Source organism: Botrytis fragariae (assembly GCF_013461495.1).
Source record: "Botrytis fragariae strain BVB16 chromosome Unknown tig00000101, whole genome shotgun sequence".
Classification (NCBI taxonomy): domain Eukaryota; kingdom Fungi; phylum Ascomycota; class Leotiomycetes; order Helotiales; family Sclerotiniaceae; genus Botrytis; species Botrytis fragariae.
Genome location: NW_023500996.1, coordinates 1437074 through 1459316, shown reverse-complemented (window position 1 = coordinate 1459316; position 22243 = coordinate 1437074). Strand labels below are relative to the sequence as shown.

The window sequence follows — 22243 nt, the reverse complement described above, 5'->3', positions numbered from 1 at the left end:
AAAAAACAAGTCAATCTGCGTATTATCCTATGATATATATTTGCCTACACACCTTTATAATCATATAAACAATAAAATATCCAAACATCCTTCTTTTCTACTAATGCCAAATCCCGAAATCCATACACCAATCCAATCATAAATCATAATCAATCATCTCTCGTATAGGCAGAGCACTGTCTCCACTTCTCACCATATCTCATAACCAACCAAGGCACAGGCGCTACCACTAAACACACACCTGAAACAATCATAAATCCCCATCCATATCCCAACTGATCAGTCAATGGACCAACCACCAACGGTAAGAATGTACTCATCAAACATCTCGCAATGAGTACCGCCGTCAAAGCACTTGCCGAATACAATCCAAATGCATCCACCACATAAGCCATCAAAGGAACCATACCCGTTAAGATAGCGAAACCCTGGAGACCGACTAGAAAGAGAAGTAATGCAACGGGCCAACCTTTCGCGGCGGTCCATCCAAAGAGCGCGACGGAGATGGGAAGAATGCAACCGCTGATTATGGTGAGAGGCATGCGAAATTCTGGATGTGATTGATTGTTATTTTTGGTTCGGAGATAGATGTAAATGCGATCTATAAGCATATTACAAAGGAAGACGGCAAAGGTTGATCCAACGCCTAATTATGTTAGTTAGATGCATGAAATTCGCTGTAAGGGATAGCTTAATACATACTAAAAGCGATGAAAGAAGAACCAATTGTCGTGGGAGCAAATCCATAGACATTTTTCAGAACCTCCGGTAAAGTTGTCGACATGATGTAATAGAACGTAAACACAATTGCACCATAAAGGGACAAAATTTGCAGCACGAAAGATCCCCCAAATACTGCTGCGGGTCTTTTGATAGCCTTCCATATAGCAAGCGCTGTATGTTCACACTCTTCTTCCACCACAACTTTGAGTGCCAGACCATCCTCATTCTTCTGCTTCTTTAACCTTGCAATTCTTCGTTGTAAGATACGAATTTTATACGTTTCCCGAAAGAGAAGAATAAAACAAAGCTCGCAAACACCAGCCATACCCGCCGCAAACCAGAGAACATTTCTCCATCCGATCGACTGAGCAATTGCTCCAGTAATAGCAGGTCCGATAGCACCACCCAAAAGTGGTGCAAGCATGAGAGTTGCCATAGCTGAACCTCTTTGGTCAGGTGGTAACATATCGCCGATAACAGCCGGATTTAGAACATTCGAAGCCACCGCACAACCCGTCATGAATCTCGACAGAATGAATAAATGCGACGTTTGACTACATGCAGCCACGACGGTCCAGATAATGAACAAAACATTTGCCACGTTGAAGACCGCCGCTCGACCGTACACTTCGGAAAGTGGGGCAATGAGTAACGGACCAGCTGCTTCTCCGAGTTCCCATATCGTAACCAGAAGAACGGATGCAGATTTTGATTCTTGATTCTCGAGATCGAGGATAATTTGTCGAGCGATGGGAACGACACCGATACAGGTGAATGTTCTGATGGATTGTTAGATATTGAATTTTGGTTGAAGGTGGGATGCGTACGTACACTGTGAAAGCCATAAAAGCTAAAAGCAAAATCACTCCATTGTGATAAGCTTTTGGCCACTCTAATGGATTTTCCGGGTCTCCATTAGGATTGAAATCGACTCTATGATCGAAAGATTCATCATTTGGAACATTGACATCCGGTATGTATGGAAATTGCCCAGCTGCGGTGGTAGGCGGTGGTACCGGTGCGAGCAATGGCTGGGTCTCGTCCATCAGTCGGTGTAGGATTGTATATGAATGAAATGAACAAGAAATAGTTCGTAGGTATGCCTAAAAGATTGAAACTCTAGTAACCTCTCTCTCCTACTTATATACTCCAAGATTTCGATAGAAATATTTTAATCTACAATTCAATACCGGTATGTCGTCCCGAAAAGCGAAAGGCGTGCTGACAGCGAATAATCATTAGCAATCTGACCGCTTATCAAATTTCTCCATACATTTTCCCTCGAAAGGCGTCGACTTGCCAAATTAGTCGATGGAGAGTGGGACTATTGGTGGATCCAGCCACTCATTCTCTAGCCACAATTATATAAAACTACGGGACTGATTGCTCTTCTCTCACATCTATTTACACATCGTCAGTCTGAAGTATCAAATAACTTCATGAATATTATTTTCGTGAAGGACTCTCAATATACTCCTATCAATTTCCATCGCCCTTCAATGATCAACCGGGATAAGTCTTGTCGAGGATTACAACTGTGTCTAGTCTTCGTTTTCTAGAGAACCTAGAGGGGTTACAAATAAACCTCGAATCGACCTGAAAATACCTCATTAAGCTTCGTCTTCAACCACAGTACTCGGTATAGTATCAACTGTTCAAACACCGAATTCTTGCTTGTTGTCAACCGCGGCAGCAGAGCCATAAGCTTTATCGTATCTCGATAAGGTAGGTGTACACAGCAGATTATCAGATGTCAATGCGTTGTATTACAGGATGATAACCCGAAGGATCATAAATATACACAGCGGTATCACTAGTGTGTACTTGCTAGTGATAGATATCAAGAGTTCATGCGACCAAAAGAAGGGTCACATACATTATTTACCAGCATCTTCCCTCCGCATTTATCGTACATGCTTTCCTTCTACTCCAGGTCGTCTCGCCTTGCACAAGTAAGCGTATACGGCGGGTATGGATATCGTATCTATGTGGGTCTAAGTGGATCGACCATTCCAAATGGGTGGATTCAGGAACGTTTCCAACAGTTAATAATAAGAAAGTTTCTTTAAAGATTTTATAGATTAGGAGTCATATTGTTGACTCGCGAGTAGACGTATAGATCATGTGAGCGAAGGTATGGGAGACTGAAGTTTCTAGCGTCTATGATTAACCCTCTCGGTTGATGACTGAATAAACATGATAATTTCTTAAGCGTAAGCACTGCTTAACAGAGAAGCAGAAGTTTAAATGTCTGTTACTGAAACTATCATTTTGGGACAAGTGTAAAAGTCCAAACCACAAACAAAGTCCTGCCCTGCTGGCGATAATTCTCTCCCGACATGGATGCACGGCGTTAAGAAATTGTATGGTGCCAAAAAATTCCCTCAACTGTTCTACTACAACTTTCCATCCACAATCTACATCATAAATGATCAACACCATGCAAAAAAAAAGATGCCATCATCCCATAAAATGGAACCATCAAAAGCAGTTGCAAAAGAATCGCCTCACGAGGGGCTCGAACCCTCAACCTTGGGCTTAAAAGGCCCACGCGCTAACCAATTGTGCCAGCGAGGCGTTGTCATGTGACGTTACTGTTTGTTCATATCAAGACGACTTTAAATGAAAATATATACAAACCACAATATTTTGTCCACGTTCGCACTCCCGTAATGAAAAGATACGAGCTTGTCGCTTACCATTCATTATGCATTCGAACAGGATACAAATGATTGATTCTGTCTAGTTTATTTTCTATATTATACCTCCAAATACGTATATAGTATATATTCTTTACATTCATTCCTGATTTCTACCTCCAACTTCCAACAAACATCCTATTCCAGAAATCAGACCGCTCGCATATCGGATTACAATTCAAAAACCATTTGGTAGTTTGTACATGTCTTCCTTCCCCTACCCATAACCTTGAATCCACAACACGAGTCATTATTACTGGTATATCGAAATCTACTCCTGATGTATTCATGTATGTAAGTGAGGCGCCGAGATAACAATTATGGTAAGTCGTATATATATGGATTAGATAGTATTTATCTGAATCATATCCAGAATGACCAATTCCAGCTACTTACTTACTCACCTACCAGCAAGTAAGCAAGCATCTCAAAAAACCAGAAAACCAGAAACCCAAACAAATACACCAAGACTGAGTTACGATGACTTGAGATTCCCAGAATAAATATCCAGTTCCAGCTACTGTGGCTTCGGTGTCGTTCTGACTCGTCAGCAACTTTTTGCCCGGTAAGTATATCATACCTTCTTTAACCTTAATGAAAATGGATAATTGGGAGATCCGATCCTTGAATTGGGATCTCTCTCCTTTGTTTCTTGGTTTCTCAGACTGAATGATTATATTATTGGGTAAGCCTTTCTAGGCTCCAGGCATCTCTCTTGAATCACTTGCTATCTCTCCTTCTATATCGTCTATATCCTAGGTCGAATCTTCATCCACTTCGAGGTATCTCACTATATCGATCAACCGTTCTCCCAATAGTGTCAGGTTCATCGCATTGTCGGCCTGGTCGATAATTTTATGATTATCCTCTCTTCCAACTCGAGCCTCTTTTCAAGAGTACTTATTGATTCCTTGTATTCTTCAATCTTACTTTTCTTGAACAATTCGATATATCTTTGTATTACTTATTGAAAGACAAATTTCTTCTCCCATTGCACTTCGTTAAGACTAATGTGCAATCTTACCCTTTCATTGTTGTTAATATCAAAGCTATCAATCACTCTTCTAGCTTATAAGTATTAACATCATACCCATCATTACACACAGCAAATTCCTTAAAGCTAAATTAACTTTAATTTAGCTTTAAGTATTTTTTATTGTATGATTTTGTGTATATAAAGCGACTTACAAATCTGTATACTCCCGAGATACTGCTATACAAACTGCATCGGTCTTACAACCTAATCGGACAAAGTCTTTCATTTCGCTTTTAGTAAAGGAATTATATCTTTATTGTTTTGTTTTTGCTTTTCAATAATAACATTTATTTGTTTTATTCGATCGAAGAGCTTGCGAATTTCTTTGTAGTCGTTTTTTTTTTGATTCCCAATTTTACGGATGTAATGTTTTTGTCGGCTATGCCGACATTGTTGTATGTATATATACTAGCTATACCCAGCATGCGTTGCTAGTTCCCATACTTCTTTAGTCCCCTCGAGCTGTCTTGTCTCAACAATAGCAATCCTCGGGAAAAAATAAATAATTGAAGCATTGGAAAAAGCCCAGTGTCGACAGCATCACTTTTTGTTGATTGTCGTCGATCGAAGAGAAGAAGCTTGGAAGACCCATTCTTGGAAAGGTTGTCAGTTAATTCACCATTGGTTGTTTGTAATAAGATCGAGGTTGTTTGAATCCAGAAAATTTAATTCAATTTTGGTAAAATAAAAAGTCTTGTTTGTCTGTAGAGGTGGAAGAAACGAATGAGGAAGGAAGGAGGGGCTGAAGAGCGGCAATCTCGACCCCACCATATATGCTAATGGGAGCTCGGACCCAAAACGATAAGCGCACAGGCGCACCGCGTACTTTTTTTATATACGGCAAAATGTAAACCTCCAAAGCTGGCTTGTCTGAGGTCTATCTAAACGTCCAAAATGAAAACCGCAAAACGAATGTGAGAATGTGATAACTGAGGGATTCGAACCCTCGCTCTTTCGAACCAGTAAGATATGAATCAGGTCAGCCTGAAACTGGCGCCATAACCACTCGGCCAAGTTACCCTTTCGTCGTTGTAGCTGTCGCGCTGTTTTGGTGTATATATTGCAGTATTCTAATGACTGAAATCGTGGATACAACCTTTGATGTTTGAATGACTTTTCGGATCTAAAATTTTGGGACATCTTCCTTCTCAGAAAACACATGGGTATTCATCTCTAGCTGGCATTTCATTCTCCATACAAAAATCTGTTTTCAATAATCGCAAGAATAATCCTGATCGTAAATCTATATCTGAAGGCTAGAAAAGAAATTCGCCCTTGGTTTGGAAAACACAATACCCTCTCAAAGTTTGCTCACCACTGCCACATCTAAACCACTACAATATAACCTTGCGTCCATACATTTTATCAAGATACCGATAACCCATACAAAATCAAGTAAACTCACAGAAACACCAACAATAATACCACAAATCAACAGACCCAATAATTGCTGACTGTATTTCCCAAATAATAACTTGGAATAACATCTTGGCGACCAGCTAGCTGTCAGCCAACATCCCAATTCAAATCCTCTCTATTCTCATGAACTCTCATTCCATCTCATACCTTCAATCCCACCATCCGATCCAAGCAATTCTCCATCGTAATTATCTAAATAAACCTCCCTCAAAAATGCCCTGGCCATTCTCTCCCAAATATCCCGCTTCTATCCTCTAATATCTATTCCCCCTCCTCAGGCACCAAATCCTGGTTTTGTTCTCCAATGAAACATTGCAATGATCGAGAATCTCTAGTCTTCCGAGCCGAAGTGCTAGGTGGGGGCAGTAGAGTTAACAACGAAGTGTATACCCGAGGGACAAAAGGAGATTATGAGGAATGGAAAGAGATGGGATGTGAAGGATGGGGATGGAAAGATGTAGAGCCTTATTTTCGGAAAATGGAGAAAGTTGTAGGAGAAGATGTCAAGAACGCGGAAGAGCGAGGAAGGGGAACGCGGGGGCAATGGGTTATGAAATCTTTTGGGTATGAGGAATGGGGTTGGAGATGTTTGAGTGTGAGAAGCGTATTGTTTCGTCTCGGGGATTATTTTGCTAACTGTATCATGATAGGTTTACTGATACAGCTGATAAAATGTGATTCTCTCGAATTCCAGATACTAATGTGGAAGATGCATCGGTTGATGGATTAGCAATGATATACAATACAGTGACCAAAGACCGAAAACGAAATTCCACTTTCCATTCTTTTCTTTCGAAAGAAATTGCTCTTGAGCGAGAAAAGAATTTGACGATATGTACCAACACCACTGTGCATCGAATTGAATTTTCAGACGACGATGGAAACCCTCGTGCTAGTAAAGTTATCTTTGGTAGCGCTGAGCCAACATCTGCAAAGGCTTTTGAAGCTAAGGTAAAGAAAGAAGTAATCATTTGCTCTGGTGGGCTAGGTTCGCCGCAAGTCCTGATGTTGAGGTAAGCTAGGATTTTCAACTCTGAAACTTAAGTAGTGGATTCTGCTCTAACATTGATATTTTTAGCGGCATTGGTCCTCGTCAACATCCCGAAGAACACAGTATCAAAGTCATCCATGACCTACCGGGAGTCGGTTCCAATTTCATATGTACTCTTAACCTCACCAGGACAAATATCTTTACTAACCATGACCCTCAGACCGATCATCCAAGTATTCCCGTTGCATGGGAAATCCCAATTTCAGAATCCATTATCCAAGTCGCCGTATCCCCATCAAAGTCATTCTCGAATTCGGCAAATATCTTCTCTTTGGAACCGGTATCATGAGTTTTCCATCTCAAACACTTAGTTTCTTCATCCGATCTCGATCACTCAATGAAGATGCCACCGGACCACACATCAAAGACTCATCATCCCCAAATATCGAACCTACTCCCACAGAAACAACCCCTCTTCATCTCTCAAACCGCCAAAATCTAGTACCTGATATCGAATTGATACCACTCGCCGTGAGCGCCATGGATGACATGAAAGAACATCAATCCACTTTTTCCAAAATGGAAATCTTTCGTATCCTCGCTGTAATCTGCAATCCCCTATCTCGCAGCAGCGTGCGACTTACCTCTTCATCCCCGCATTCCTTTCCCGCCGTCGATTTCGGCATCCTTTCTAATCCAAGCGATATGATCCTCGCCCGACGCGCCGTCCATCTCGCCCTAGCCTTCGGCAAAACCATGGTCTCTTCCGGGTTTCCTCTCCTCCGTCCCGTAACCTTCTCATCCGCGTCTCAAGATCTCGATGTCGAGAATGAAAATCATGAAAAAATGGATAAATTCATACGTCACAGAGTACGAAATACGCTCCACTATTCATCGACATGTCGCATGGGTTCTGAAACCGATGAAAATGCTCCTGGGGGGGTTAGATAACGAATTACGTGTCCATGGGGTGAAAGGTGTGAGGATTGCAGACGCGAATGTTTTTCCTAAGATTGTGAGTCATCATACTATGGCTCCTGCGGCAATGGTTGCGACAAGATGTGCCGGTTTCGTTGTGGATGCGCAGAATAATAGTTAAGATCGAGTGGGGAGATTTTATTCCTGCAAAGGATCAACGATCTGGTCTTGAGAATCAAGTGTATCACGATTTAGATGTGTTTCAAGAGGATTTTTAGATGTAATATGAGGTCATTTTCAATATATCAGATCGCAATTATGCACCTGCGACAAGCGCATTCCTGACAAAGTTCGATCGTGGCTGTGAGGTTCGATGGTGGTGGTAGCTCGATGACATCTTGCGTCCTGGATCTTTTATCTCTGAGTCATCATCATCGCTGAATCATCGATGATCGTTCAAAAGAATCTTCCGACTCAGTAGGCGCAGTTGTATCCACATTACAAGTACATATATCCACTAACTCTGCAGTGCTTGAAAAAGAAGCTCCACACAGCCATCTCGGCTCATAGACTCAAAGAGGTGATGAACTACGCTGACATAAGAACAACTGATATCGGGAGGCAACCGTAGATATCGTTCCGTGAGGCTCAATTAGTCTAGATAGCTGATGTTCTCCATCAAAGCCCTACAGCCATGGCACTCAACAAGATCAACGCCGCGCCCCGAGCTTCGGATAGTTCCGATTTCTATCAATATCGTCAATCTCAACAGGTCAACCAAAAGAAAGCAACGGCGGGACCGCACCACCCAGTCTAGCCCACCCATCATCAATGCCCTATCTCACTGTCTTCAAATTCATGACCCCCGCGTTCCAGAACCATTACCATCAAATGTAGGACAAAGATAGGCTATTTCTAACAGAATTTCATCATTCCTTACCAGCTTCTGCCTATAATACGCAGCCTATCTTTTCGGTGAGCCGGTACACAGCAAGTCCCTTCAACCTAGTTACACCGAGTTCACGCTACTTCCCTTCCCAATATCCACATCATAAGGCGAGATAGATAGGCGTTGGAAATGCTAGGATGAAGGATGAAGCGGAGACGCAAACACACTCTCCGTATGCATGGAGGGTACGATACTAAGAGTGCTGGACGAACTGGTGTGGGTGGAGATACTACTCTTCCATTTCCATCTTCCAATGAACTTCTTCCACCTCAGAATCCCAAGGGGCGACTATCCAGAGTATACTGTACTCATCCAAATCCATTCAACCCAGCTGAAGATCCCACACTCGTAGCACCATCCGCCGAACCCGCAACTCGGGTCCGATAAGCCCCTTTGAAAAACTATTTTCCGGGCCGATGAACAAATCACAAGTATTCAATTCGTACGATCGGTACGATTCTCAAAAAACTTAATTCGGATCGAAAAAGTATTATGGGAGCAGAGTATAAATGTTCCGTTGAAGAATTTGGTGCGCGGGATGTTGGGGGTGTTCGCCGGGGAAGTTTGGTTGGGGGTGCCGGGTGATGGATGAAATAAAGCACGGATTCTCAAGCGAGGACTAAGGTGCACGTGAATGGTTGCGCTCCCCCCGAGTGTTTGAATCATGGCAGGTGATTCACCTCAATTGCTCAAAACGCCTTCAGAATCTAAATTACCGATCCAATTTGATATTGACGTTAAGTAACAATAAAAACACATGCATAGCATAAAAGGTGATACCAAGTCCCAATAACAATATTTTGCCACCCCCAGATTCGCATTCGAAAGAAAGGACATATGAAAATACTACCCGACAAGCGAATTAAATCCCAACTCATCATCTGGCCGACGCCTCTTCCTGTCTAGATCTCATCTCATGATATCCCACGCTTTTGCTCTCGGATCCCTCGCTTTCATTCTTAGCCTTATCATCAGATACCTAGTCCGCATCCGCATATGCAACTGCAAAAATACCTACCCCTATCCTTTCCCCTAACACATCCCCAACCGATCACTCATTGCCTATCAAAAACACTCAAATCATACTCAAGGCAAGCATCCGATAGACCATCCTCCTATCATCTCATCAACCACGCCCCGCAATCTCTCACGAGGTTGACTCGGGTCCGGCATTCTGCAGCTTTGTTTCCACCACCCAATCTCTTCTTGGCTCTTCTCACTCATTGGTCTTTGACTTCAAAGTGGCAAGTAAGCCCAGTCTTTCCGACAGGCACCATTGTATCACTTGTCTCAATTCCCTTACCCCGCATTCAATAGCGCTGACTGCAGCTGATATGTATGTACGTGGATTGTGTGTTTGGGTGTTTGTACTGGTGAATGGGGGTCACCAGTTGTAATAGTAACCGGCAACGACACCGTGGCTGGATTTCAAACATAAAAAAAAATTAAAGAGATAAAAAAAAGTCAATGTTCGAAGTCAACCGCACATGAATTTATTGCATTGAAGAGGTAGATATATGTGAAAATTATGTATTTGTAAAGATTTTAAAAGCAAAATTCCACAACGCCTAGCTGAGGATATACTTCATAATAAGTTATACAGAGATAAGAAAATCGTAATACATATAACAATTGAGAAAGAGACTCAAACCCAAAGTTTACGGAATAAAGTCAGGCGGTGACATTTGTTTCCAAGGCCAGTGAATCTCGCGCATAACATCAAAAGAACAACCCATTCTTCCTGAATCCTCCCAAGCACCTCTTCTTGCCTGTTTACCCTCGTCTCCTGCTGGCCAAATTTGTTTTGCTTTGCCCCATAACCTTACACCTGATTGACCATCCACCCAACGATCAATGTCGTATTTAAAGAAGAAGAAATGATCGAGCATAGGTAGACGTGGTGCTGGTTGTTGAACAAACATATCTTCTTTCTCTTCGCCTTCGAGATAAGATAGTCTACCATCAACTGACAGAGTACCAAACCATGCCTCACTTAATTCTTGAAGAACTTCTCCAGGAGATCCAGTAGACACCTTCAGCATTCTTTGAGGGAAGCCATTGCCATTAGGAAGTGCGCAGCCTGTGTTGATATCCAATTCCTTCTTGACGTGAGACAGGTAGCCATCCTTGCCGCCCGCTTCTTCCAACGCTTTGATGTTTGATCGGACCAAGTTATGCCAATGATCATTTGATCCGCCTCTAAGTCTCCAGTAGAGTAGTCTTGCGAAACCACTATGTCCATATCCATCGTAATTACCCCATGGGTCTTCCCCGAGACTCATATGTAGCTTTATTCTCTTTAGGTTTGGCCATCGCGCTAGATCCTTCAATTGATATTCGAATGGAACGAGCGAAGGACTGTCTTCAGATAATTCAGACTTCCTACGGAAAGCTGAACGACCTAATATATCTATCTTGAGTTCGACCGAGGTAGCCATTGAGGCTATCGAACCTGGCAGTCTGCCTAGTATGGGGTGATCGATATATGTTCGAGGAAGAATGCCATCGAGGATGAGTGAGTTCTGCTCCCAGAAGACAACTTTAGCTTCATGGTAAATTTGGCGGCAGGTTCGTAAAAAGGAAAGGCGTATGGTTTCGCCGTGAGATTTGGAGCGGATAGTATATGGGGGCTTTCCAGCTGCTGAATATTCTTCTTGAGGATAATCGGGGTCATTGACCACGCTTTCGGATAGATATACACTTCTGGAGTGGGATGATAGAACGTATCCATATATTTGATCACGAATCTCTCTTGGGAGAGTATCTAAAAATGTGCGAGCCATTGTGATGTTGATTCGCCAAGGTGAGGGAGGGATGATGAGTTATTTGTATTAAAAGACAATATGTAATGGTGTAACCGAAAGTATTAGAGATATAAATGTGAAGATGTTTTTTTGATCTTCTTTGTGTGTAGCGGTGTAAGTATGTAAAGTGTACAAAATGAAGTGGTATGAGGATTCAAAGGTTTGGTGATACAGGATACTTATATAGTAGTGGTCCAAGTGTTGTTAGATGCTGTCGGAGAGTGTTGTTAGATCGACAGATATGCTTGCATGACCCTCTGGGATTCAAGGATCTCTAGAAGGTAAGGTTGTCAAGGGTATGGTGGGATTCCCGGATAAAGCCTTGTCTGTGGAAGAAGCAAATCGTTGGTAAATGTCAAAATAATGTGGTGCCAGGGGGAAAGCTCGCTCACATCATTCTATGTCAGCCCACCGTACAAGGTTCTTCAAATCGGAATAGAGTCTTTTCTTTTCTGAATGTAGGGTCCACTAGGTTCTTGGAAAAATGTGAGTAGGGTCCTCTAACTTTCTGCAAAGACAACTCTTTTTATACAAGAACATCTTGGAGTAGACAAGTGTTACGTCTCGGCGATGCCCAACAGTTGGATGAAAACTTCGGAGATGTAACGATCAAATTCTCGTGGGGCTCAGACTCGTTAGAGTGAAATAGATTAAAGAGGAAATTCAATGGTAATTCTTTTTGGCATCTCAATACTAAATATAGATTAGTGACATGTTCTACCCCGAATTCCAAGGCGATTAGATGAACTTACAATCGTAATGACTTGAATATACGCCGATATGTCTTTCCCATGAAAACATATCGGCTTTTAATGGAGGAGTACATAGCACCCAGGTAGCTTTTCTAATTTTCCTCCATATTCCTTGTAATATTCCCCAGATTTCTCCCACCGCTCCTCAAGAATGTACTTTGATGATTAGAAATCATTCATGTATCTATCATTCATGTGGCACAATATCGTCACCTGCACTCATTCAATCGCCCCCTTCTCTACCACTGGGACTACGTGATCGGCTTCTTGCTCTACCTTTGGCAGGTGCCCGACCTCCTCTACCCTTTCCTCCTGGTGGCGGTCTAACAAATGCAAAGTCCACCTCGACAGTCTGTTCCAGCAACTTGGTATTGTGCGCACCATCAATAGCGGCCCTTGCCTCGTCCAATGTTGGGTATTCGATCAATGCGTAACCCTAGTTGCAGACATTTTGTGTTAGCTGTCCGAAATTGTCTTATAAATCCCCAAGGCGATAATGCTAAATTAATCGAAAAGCTTCCATGCAAAAGACGTAATTGTATAAGCTCACCTTAACGTATCCAGTTCTTCTATCAAGGTTCAAATGAAGATTCTTGATCTCTCCAAAGTCTGCGAATTTGTCATTCAAGTCCTCCTCACTAGCTTCTTCATGTACATTGGTGACGATGATGATCCAGCCTTCAATAGATCGTACCGCTGTCGCATTTGAATGAGTTATCATCGAGGCATTCTTGGTGTCATTTCGTTGCTCTTGTGGTGATGAAGGCGCATCGACATCCATTTCGGTATCGGCCATGATGACGGTGTCTTGGAAGGGGGTGCGGGTTATTGTCGAGGAAAAGTGCGACGTCGAGAGATTGTGGTAAGGTTGAGGGGTTGAGGGTTGAGGGGTGATGGTTTGTAGGTTAAGGTTGTTTTGTTTGGAAATTAAAGTTCGCGAGATCCGATTCCTCAACGCTATCATATCAGTAATGCCTATCATTGTTTGCTTGATAATTCATCACCTCACCACCCACTGCAAATATTGAACAATTGAATACATCACGACGGCAACTTAATTAAAATCAAAAGTTATTTACTCAATTAAAAGCTGCACACACTCAAAATAAAATAATGTCTATTGCTGTATATGAATCTGAATTTTCTCTCTTCTTTTCTTTCTCTAACCTTGTTGTTGTTTCCGTTCGAGAATGCCATCTCGACCGAAGTCGACTCGATATTGATTGAAGGCACGAATTTACCTCATTATCTTGTAGATATTCATCATAACCAATGTGCTTGCTGTCGCCTCACCAGGCGGACTTCCATCGAACCTTGGAATATCACGTCAGGGACATGGATCCGACAGCAATGTCGGGCATTGTTTAGAACTAGTTCGTCGCGTTGTTACATTTCAATGCAGCCTCCGACGACCTCAAAAGTTTGGGAGTTTTCCGGGGGAACGAATAGTATTCTAGGTTTACTGCTATCCTCATTCAACATGCGGTGGCATCCTCATCGTTCTCCTATCTCCTCTCACAAAATCCACGAAGTCGTCACGAGACGATGGACCGTGTGATGCATCACTCCGGACCTCCTGCAGCCATCAATCAACCCCCGACACATGCCGACAGAATCCTGACGTGAAGCGACAGTTCTGCCCCAAGAAAAAAAGAAAAGACACAAACACACAGTGCCTAGTACCTCCTGCGTGCTAGTCCAAGTTCAGTTCTGTCCACCTTCATCGAAAGCATGAAACACAACAATCTGAGCCACCTGAAGAGACTCAATCAGAGAAAAATGTGCGTCGAGACAAAAGACCAGCCATGACGTGGAAATGGGACAACATTTCGAATGCTTTCACGCCCGCATCAAAATGAATGTGGTGCCAACACTCAGTACCTATTTCGGCGTTAAAACTTTGATATCACGGCGTTAAGCACTCCACCAGTCCGCTATTATCTGCGGGGCTGCGCACACCGTACTCTCCACTCAGAATCACTGCGCAAATGCCAGCCACGAACTTACTAATAAAAGCACTCCTTTCAAATCATTTCAAGTCTTGGAACCAAAAGAAATGGCAAAATGATACTCACGACATGTGCAGGATTTGAACCTACGAGGCCGAAACCATAAGATAACCGAATTATTCATTCAAGTCTTACCCATTAACCACTCTGGCAACATGCCGAACTGAATCTCTTGTGCTTCCGTTCAATCATATATAATCTACATGAACATATATCAGACTACATCAGGGGTGAAATGCTGAGGCCTGGAAAGAATAATCAGGCTGGCAAACGGATGAGCATGATTTTCGTTGGGGGGGGGGGGGGGGGGGGGGGGTTAGGCACTTCAATGAGCAAATGAGGCTATCATCCATGCAATCACGAGCCAACATATCTCCTTACACAATTTATATGTCACAAAGGGCACTGGATAGTGCATGGTGATGCAGTGTGCGTAGGAGTCTCTAAATCTACGAAATGGCTCTTGAGCTCGCCGATCTCGATACCCGATTGGTCTGAAAGCGCATGAATTTATGTATAATGCCTACTCACTGCAATGCACTTACCATACCCTCAACCATTCTGTCTATTTAGGAATTTTTAAGACCACTTAAGCAGAATCCAAACCCCCAGACACGGCTTCATTTGTCTGGATGAGCATGTACCACTCCCCATGGCTTCACTAAACTCACCTTTATCTCCGGCTCCTCTGCAGAATACCTCACCAATGCACCCGAAAGAACATACGCAATAGGCCAGCCGTTTAACTCGGCATGCTTCTTGCAATTTTCCTTATGCACTTCATATTCTACATCCATCTCACCATCTTTAACAATGTCTCCCAGTGCAGGCATCTCGCATCGGTATACATCTTTGTAGTTTCTCAGCTTCATGGTGAGCTTCAAAGCCACCATACAAAGTCCCTGCCAGCGAGCCATGAGCTGATCCGTTCTCTCTTGAAGATATTTGCCCAAAGGGTTCAATAGTCGCATCAATTCTTCAGCGACGTGTTTGCAGAGGTCTGGTGGATGACTCGGGCTGACTGGTTTGAGAAATTTAGCACATTCCATTGTAGCGGTCCTCCATGCGGCGAGTTCGGCGTGCCGATCTAGAAGTGTCAGTACCAAAAGGTGTATGTTCAAATAGAAGGTGAGTGGTAAGTGCAAAATACCTGGGTGATTTTGCTTGAATATAGCCTCAAAATTGCCCAGCCCCTGCTCAATACCCAAACTCTCGTCCATATCCTCAAGTCCGAAAAGTTCTTTAAACAATAGAAACTCATCCAGTTGACCGAACACGAAAGCCCTCACCCCAATCTCTCGTTCAAATCGATCTAAACTAGGACTGAAAAGATTGTAAAGATGGGTTTCGGCATTTTGTAAGGTCGAATCTCCAGGTACTGGATAGGCCTTTTCCATGCTATAAAAGCTACAGATGATGCGATGGACTTCTTCGCGCAGCCATTTGAATTTCTGGCTTACGTCTAATTCGTTTATTTCCATTGGAACATTCGACTCTTGAATGATTTTTCGAAACGTCCTCGATTGTTGCTTATAATGTTTGGTCTCCTCCTGAGAAGTTTCAAGCTTCTGTCTTAAGATTACAAAAGCAGACTCCGAACGGGTTTGGCTTTCAAGCTCTCTGAGTTCGTCACCTAGGGTGAGATTCTCCCTCTCTTGTGTTTCGAAGTTTTCGAACAGTTCTTGAAACTTTTGATCCTGAAGTTCCTTGTCCATAACCACTGTGTTGTAGCTGTGCTCAAGCATGCGAAGATCGTCATTGCGTGTTTGAAGCAGGTTGTTCCTGTTGTCTAAATCTTTGAAAGCATTCTTAACAGCCGCCTCGGATTTTTTTTTCTGGTGGAAGCAGATGCTGATGTCATGCTGTAGCTTCTCGCACTTGATGTTCAATTCGTTGTTCTCGCGAGTGACATCTTCAAGCTGTAGCGAGGAGGCCCGGCTCTGGTTTCTTGCTTGCTCTCCTTTTTGGGTCGCATTGTGGACTTCCTGTGTCGAAAGGTTATGCTCAGTAGCAAGCTTAGCAAGGTCGTTGGGCTTGTGAAAGGGGCCAGTCTTTCCTGCTGCCTTCCTTGGCTACAACTATTAGTCTTGGACTGGGGCAGTGGCTAAATCGTCTACTTACGATAAATCTATCATACAATTGGCGGAAACAACAAGGCCGCCTCCTAGCCCCATCATATTCTGTGGCTTCTTTGGGTTGTCTTCCGACGTGCAACTGTTGATTGCCAACAGGAAGTGGAGATTCAATATTTTCCAGCATCTTGTTTGTATTTAGAGTTTCTGATTGACTAGCCGTGGTTCTGTGACTGCTGGGGTTTGTCGTTCGTGCTGAAAACATGCTCCTGTCAATGCAATATGAATCTGAGTTTTGTAGAACTAGTTTTGTAAAACTACTTGTAAGCTAAGTACACAGCGCAGAACCCCGACAGAGTATCATAACTCGCAGTTCTATCTCTCAATATTATGCGCAGAAACGAGGAAGAAGGCGAGACTATGTTTCTAGATGTTTCATCGAATTTCTTGGCAATTGTAAATTCTGCTGGAAGCCGCACCACTTCAGCCAGCGCCCGCACACGGAGTGAGTTGCGAAACAGAAACTTCATGATCAAAGGATTGATGTGATTTCGAAGTTTGGAAGATTCGATTATCTTCGTCGCTGAACTAACTTTAGTAAGTTCCAGACTGTACTGAAACGCGAACAAAAATCATCTTGGACACGATATTCATAAACAGAGGCTCCATCACAGCATGAAATGATTTATATTCATAAAAAGCAGTAGACTGCTTATCTTCAAATCAAAATCTTACGGCCACAATTTTCCTTGCAACACTTATCGCCATGGACGACAGAATTAAGCAAGATAAGCCAGCTGGTGGGGTTATTCCACACCCTAGCGACCAATTAACTTTTGAATCGGAAGATCAAATCGTCATTGCAATGGACTTCGGCACAACTTTTACTGGCGTTGCGTATGCATTTCTTAATGATGAGAACCCTCGGGTTGTAGGGGTAGATATCTGGCCAGGTAAGGCTTCTAATGCAGTGCTGTTTTTGAAAGTTCTAACCACACGCAAAGGGCTCACTGAGAGACAACCAAAGATCCCCACAATCCTAAGCTACAATGAAAGTGGTGCAATGGTTACCTGGGGAGCTCAGGCCCAGCATGGTCGCATGATACGCGGGATCAAGCTACTACTTGACCCTACACAGGCAATGCCATCCTATGTTCCGGCATGGATTTTGAAGCGCAACCTCGAGCGCTTGGGCAGGCCATCCGTTGACGTAGCCGCTGATTTCATTCGAGCCATTTACGAATACGTTATGGGAATAGTAATGGATCGTTGGCCTTTCGAATACATCCAGGGGTGTAGAAAACATTTTGTTCTTTCCGTCCCCGCTGTTTGGTCGGATAAGGCAAAAGACTTGACTTTGCAGGCATGTATCTCTTTTGGTCATGCAATGCTAGGCTGACTGATATTCCACATATAGGCAGCTCGGAAGGCTAGTTTTTATCCAGTGACTCTCGTCAAAGAGCCTGAAGCGGCTGCGTTGTATGCACTAACAGAATTCAAAGAGAGGGGGCTAGCTGTATGGTCACCGTCTTTTTTGTTGAGACCCGACTAAAAACTCTTTTAGAATGGTGACGCATTCGTGATTTGCGATGCTGGTGGTGGCACTGTGGATCTCATATCATATGAAATCGTTCAATTAGACCCTAGGTTGGAGTTGAAAGAGCTCGTGCCTGGTGCAGGTAAGTTCCGTTCTTGGCTAGCTGAAGTATTGTGCTGAATGATTTCAAGGCTTCATGGCAGGTTCGTTGAATCTGAACAACAGGTTCGAGGAAAAGGTCAAAGAACTAGTGGGGGAAGCTCAGTTCAATGATCCAGAGAATTCTAGTGGTTTTAGGGCTGCCTTGAAGCAATTCGATACTTCCGTCAAACTAGGTTTTCTTGGTATTGGTGACGAAGTAAACCATTTGCACTTCCTCGGTGCAAAGCTCAAAGATGACCAACAGAAGGGGCTTGAAAATGCGTGCTGGACTATAAAGAGGTAAGCCTTTTCTTTAACTAGCACATCTGAATCGAGCTGATACATTGCCAGTGCTGAGTTGAAAGACATATTCGACCCTATAATTGCAGACATCAAGACCAAAGTCCACGAGCAGGTGCAGGAGGTCAAGAAGAAGAGACTGTCGGAGAATCATCCCAAGGCGGATAAAGTCAAGGTAACAAATATCTCTAATCTCATCGTTTCTTGGAACGTAAAATAACCGTTCGTAGGCAATTTTACTTGTAGGAGGTTTTTGTTCTTCGAATTACCTCAAATCTCAACTTGTTCAAGATCATCCAGCTATCCAAGTTATCCAGCCGCATGGTGCTTGGTCCGCAATTGTCAAGTTAGTTCTCTGACTACAAAAAAGAAAGCTGCTAATTTAATACAAGGGGTGCTGTTCTCACGCGCCTTCCTCAGAAGGTCATGGTAGTCTCAACACAGGCGACACGACACTATGGCGTCTCAGCCCATCATACCTATGATTATGTAGAAGATATTGGTTATCCCAAATTTTTGAATGCGTACGGAAAGTGGAAGACATCCCGTGTAAGGCACAATACCTTCTCGATTTGATTGACTACTCACAAAACTAGATGACTTGGTACATACAGCGCGGAGAAGATCTCCAACGACCACAAAAGATACACTTTTCATTTTATCGAGTTCTCCATAGCTTGTCGGATGAGACTCTTATGTTTAAGGAAAACCTTCACCATTGCGAATTAGTCAGTGCGCCTGTCCGCCCCGATCCGACGGTCGCGATAAATTGTAGCCTGCAAGTCGATCTGAGGGGCGTAGATCGGACGACAATCAGGAAGAGAATCGATAGGTTTGGGGACCAGTGCTGGGATGTCTATTTCGATTTGGTCGTGACAGTTGACTCTGCCATCATGATGTTTTCGCTTGAGTACAACGGCGAGGAAATGGGTAGTGTTAAGGCCAAGTACGATTGAATATGATGTCGGAGGATACTCAATGAGGCTTTGATTCGGGGGTTTCGCCTAGTGGTGTTGTAATTTTGGAGGAATGAATTGATGAAAACGAAGACTACGCGTGATACTTGCTTTGCCATTTATTTGGAGGTCTCAACAGACAGTTTGTACATGGGCTTATGAAACGCTCCTCAACTTTACAAAAGGCATAATTAATCCAAATTTCATTTGGAGCTCTTGAGAACTATTTACGGATCGTTTGATTTATGATGCACAAACATTCAAGATGCTTGAAGTGATACTCAAAGTGTGAGATTGAACTGAGATTTTCATTGTTCTCCAAGTCCATGCCCCCACTATTGTTTGATGCATCTGACCTTGGCATACAATTCGAAAGATTAAAGTGAAGGCCGGGCCACCAATTGGGGACTAATTTCTTCGAGCAGTGTGTGGTGGATAATCTTATACCATGACTTTTAGCTTGCCATATTATACCTCTATTCACTATCATTACAGTTGAGGACAATCTCATACGTACCAAATAATATTTTTCTTCCTTGAAAATTCATGAATTTTGTCCCAAAACATAGTTTTGATAACTCAAAGAAAGAATTATATTTTAATGAAGAAAAAACATCATTTAGTATGAGAGAGTTTGCCTTCGGTTAGGTACATACAACATTGGATAATTGATGCGATGGATGTCGATTGAACGAACATCGTATGTACAAAGATCTCTGAAAGACTCGATACTTACAAGATCCGACACTGAAAACTGAAAACGGAAAAGAGTAAGTATTGTGATAAGGGAATGGTTGGCATGATATCAAGACTGACAAAGAGAATAGTCTCTAGTTCTTTGATAATGAATGATATGGAGGTCCCTCTCATAAATGCAAAATTAGCGAAAGTAGTCAGACTACAACGCTTGTGTCCCCAAAGTCTGCACCGTGAGCTCAAGAAAGACATAATTTAACCAATCTCCAGAAGGTGCACTTACAGTATTCAAAATGGATCCCGAAATTCCAGCGCCCAAAGACAGCCAAGATGTTCAAGGTGGAGGATCTGTTCAACAAGCTGTAGAACTGGTGGGTAAGATGCTCGAGCAGATTCAAATCGAGCTTGAGAAAATGCTATCCCCGGGTGGTGAAATCCCAGTAAGTTCGATCCCAGTCATGGATGACTTGCTTTGAAGCCTTTGAATTATGGTTTCGACATTGCATTTTCTTTTCCATTACTAACGAACATCATTCTGCAGCCCGAAGCAGATGCTCTCGAAAATGAAAAGGATGAGTCCCAAAAACGATACAAAAACCTTGAAAGCAATTATCAGAAGATATCAGAGGAGCTCAAAGCTTTCGGCCGCCAAATGGCTAGTGCACCCGTCAAAAGCGGCCAAGTTCAAGCAGAATTGAAATTCGCTCAAGCCCAAAAAGATGTCGAAAAATTGAAAGCCGAGGTTGAGTACCTTCAAGCTCAGTGTAATAACTATCAAGCACAAGCTCATCAGCATCCTCAAAACGTGCAAAAATTAGAGACTCAAATTGAGGAACTCAAGAATAAGAATATAGAACTGCAAAGAAGGAATGTCGAAAGGCGGGACCAGGATCCTGACGTATGGCGTCGATGGGTCTACAGATACCAAGCGGCCGAGGAGCCTGGGCCAATGCACCTGTGGGGACCAGAATATCTCAAAATGATAGATTCGGTGCGAAGCCTCGTCATCGCAAACCTGGATATGGAACAAGAGCCGAAGATGGAGCTTATTAGCCAACAGAAACCAAGAGACAGAATGCTGAGAAGGGCTTTCGATATGAAACCAGACTCGTTTGAACGAACCCACCGCCTTGGAAGGGCTATCTTTCAATTTTTGAGCGACGAGATACTTTTTCAGCCACTATTCGGTCTTGATGATGAAAACGAGGGTGTAAAGATGGAAGCTGGACTTGTAGCTTTTGAAAAGAAGATCCGGGACGCTTCTGCAGGTGATGAACATATAGTGTCAAATGTAAAACTGGTCCTTGCTAATGAGTTTGCAGGTGATACTTACAAAAATTTAGACTGCCATAATTGGAAAAAAATGACCTACAGGTGTGCAAAAAAATTTCGAAAGAGAGATTCAGAGACGAGGATAGGTGCTTTTGCGTCAGCTTTGGAAGACTTCTTAAAACCTTTGCCGAAAAAAGAACATGGAGGAGGTATCGAGGAAAGACTATTAAAAATTTGCAGAATGGCCTTCGCGTTGAGTCAGACTCTGAGAGCGGAGCCACTGGAAGAGTTTAAGGTTTCTTTTTCAGAACCCGGGATTCCAATAGTATTCCACAAAAAGCATGAAGATAACACAATGGAGATATGGGGTCAGGAAGGAGGATATCCCGCAGATGAAGCTGGAACTGTTGCATACACTTATTTCGGCGGATTGTTTTTTAAGGATATTCACAAACAGGAGTGGTCTCCACTTGTATCAGCGAAGGTAATTAGTAAAGGGGAAGATATAAGCTGGTGACTTCTCTTCACCCTCGTGTGTATTTGGACTATTCAAAACAGAATAATAGCACAAGATGGAATTTGCACGTTCTTATTGCATTGATTTTGCAAGGTAGCTTACATATCTACTTCGCGAGCTTTATAAAACCTAATCGAGAAGATCATCCGTCATTACTTTTTAACAAGATCTGACAAGGTTGGATTCCTACCACGCACATTTTCTTTCGTGGCAATGCCAATATGAATTCAATTGACTGCTCTCTTAGTCTATTATCGTTTTGCTCTATTGTGATCGCCATAATGCAACAAGACAATGTCAAGAGAGGCTAGCTAGCGAAGAGTGAGACTCAATGGGATCGAGAACAGATCGGGATGAATTCGCGACGACCTATCTAAACACCTTGGGTGTTATACGGCTCACTAACCTTGAAGTTGATACTCGCGTGCAGCAACTTCATTAAGATCATTTGA

The 22243-nt window shown here is 42.9% G+C and overlaps 11 protein-coding genes across 11 annotated transcripts; 5 read left to right on the top strand and 6 right to left on the bottom strand.

Moving 5' to 3' along the window:
* Positions 1–149: 149 nt before the first annotated feature.
* On the bottom strand, positions 150–1769 carry Bfra_009090 (putative mfs multidrug transporter protein; the record flags this gene model as incomplete). The annotated part of the gene is made up of 3 exons (XM_037339442.1): positions 150–646; positions 703–1502; positions 1555–1769. 3 exons carry the CDS (start codon positions 1767–1769, stop codon positions 150–152), a joined length of 1512 nt encoding a protein of 503 aa, XP_037191008.1.
* A 2057-nt stretch (positions 1770–3826) lies between these two features.
* On the bottom strand, positions 3827–4454 carry Bfra_009089 (uncharacterized protein; the record flags this gene model as incomplete). Its single annotated transcript, XM_037339441.1, is given in 4 exon segments — positions 3827–4087; positions 4214–4308; positions 4323–4375; positions 4447–4454. 4 exon segments carry the CDS (start codon positions 4452–4454, stop codon positions 3827–3829), a joined length of 417 nt encoding a protein of 138 aa, XP_037191007.1.
* A 1901-nt stretch (positions 4455–6355) lies between these two features.
* Bfra_009088 (putative alcohol oxidase protein) lies at positions 6356–7819 on the top strand (the record flags this gene model as incomplete). Its single annotated transcript, XM_037339440.1, has 4 exons — positions 6356–6527; positions 6587–6890; positions 6956–7038; positions 7089–7819. 4 exons carry the CDS (start codon positions 6356–6358, stop codon positions 7817–7819), a joined length of 1290 nt encoding a protein of 429 aa, XP_037191006.1.
* A 661-nt stretch (positions 7820–8480) lies between these two features.
* On the top strand, positions 8481–8851 carry Bfra_009087 (uncharacterized protein; the record flags this gene model as incomplete). The annotated part of the gene is made up of 2 exons (XM_037339439.1): positions 8481–8597; positions 8684–8851. 2 exons carry the CDS (start codon positions 8481–8483, stop codon positions 8849–8851), a joined length of 285 nt encoding a protein of 94 aa, XP_037191005.1.
* A 58-nt stretch (positions 8852–8909) lies between these two features.
* Bfra_009086 (uncharacterized protein) lies at positions 8910–9122 on the top strand (the record flags this gene model as incomplete). Its single annotated transcript, XM_037339438.1, has 1 exon — positions 8910–9122. The coding sequence occupies one exon, from the start codon at positions 8910–8912 to the stop codon at positions 9120–9122; it is 213 nt and encodes a 70-aa protein (XP_037191004.1).
* Positions 9123–10393: 1271 nt separating this feature from the next.
* Bfra_009085 (uncharacterized protein) lies at positions 10394–11518 on the bottom strand (the record flags this gene model as incomplete). Its single annotated transcript, XM_037339437.1, has 1 exon — positions 10394–11518. The coding sequence occupies one exon, from the start codon at positions 11516–11518 to the stop codon at positions 10394–10396; it is 1125 nt and encodes a 374-aa protein (XP_037191003.1).
* A 547-nt stretch (positions 11519–12065) lies between these two features.
* Bfra_009084 (uncharacterized protein) lies at positions 12066–12340 on the bottom strand (the record flags this gene model as incomplete). Its single annotated transcript, XM_037339436.1, has 2 exons — positions 12066–12232; positions 12292–12340. 2 exons carry the CDS (start codon positions 12338–12340, stop codon positions 12066–12068), a joined length of 216 nt encoding a protein of 71 aa, XP_037191002.1.
* A 174-nt stretch (positions 12341–12514) lies between these two features.
* Bfra_009083 (putative rna-binding protein 8a protein) lies at positions 12515–13087 on the bottom strand (the record flags this gene model as incomplete). The annotated part of the gene is made up of 2 exons (XM_037339435.1): positions 12515–12727; positions 12842–13087. 2 exons carry the CDS (start codon positions 13085–13087, stop codon positions 12515–12517), a joined length of 459 nt encoding a protein of 152 aa, XP_037191001.1.
* Positions 13088–14920: 1833 nt separating this feature from the next.
* On the bottom strand, positions 14921–16637 carry Bfra_009081 (uncharacterized protein; the record flags this gene model as incomplete). Its single annotated transcript, XM_037339434.1, has 3 exons — positions 14921–15387; positions 15451–16372; positions 16422–16637. The coding sequence occupies 3 exons, from the start codon at positions 16635–16637 to the stop codon at positions 14921–14923; spliced, it is 1605 nt and encodes a 534-aa protein (XP_037191000.1).
* Positions 16638–17138: 501 nt separating this feature from the next.
* Positions 17139–19306, top strand: Bfra_009080cb (putative hsp70 protein; the record flags this gene model as incomplete). Its single annotated transcript, XM_037339433.1, has 9 exons — positions 17139–17325; positions 17377–17630; positions 17790–17888; positions 17937–18051; positions 18101–18350; positions 18402–18525; positions 18581–18696; positions 18743–18899; positions 18947–19306. The coding sequence occupies 9 exons, from the start codon at positions 17139–17141 to the stop codon at positions 19304–19306; spliced, it is 1662 nt and encodes a 553-aa protein (XP_037190999.1).
* A 989-nt stretch (positions 19307–20295) lies between these two features.
* Bfra_009080ca (uncharacterized protein) lies at positions 20296–21791 on the top strand (the record flags this gene model as incomplete). The annotated part of the gene is made up of 2 exons (XM_037339432.1): positions 20296–20442; positions 20544–21791. The coding sequence occupies 2 exons, from the start codon at positions 20296–20298 to the stop codon at positions 21789–21791; spliced, it is 1395 nt and encodes a 464-aa protein (XP_037190998.1).
* Between the last annotated feature and the right edge of the window lie 452 nt (positions 21792–22243).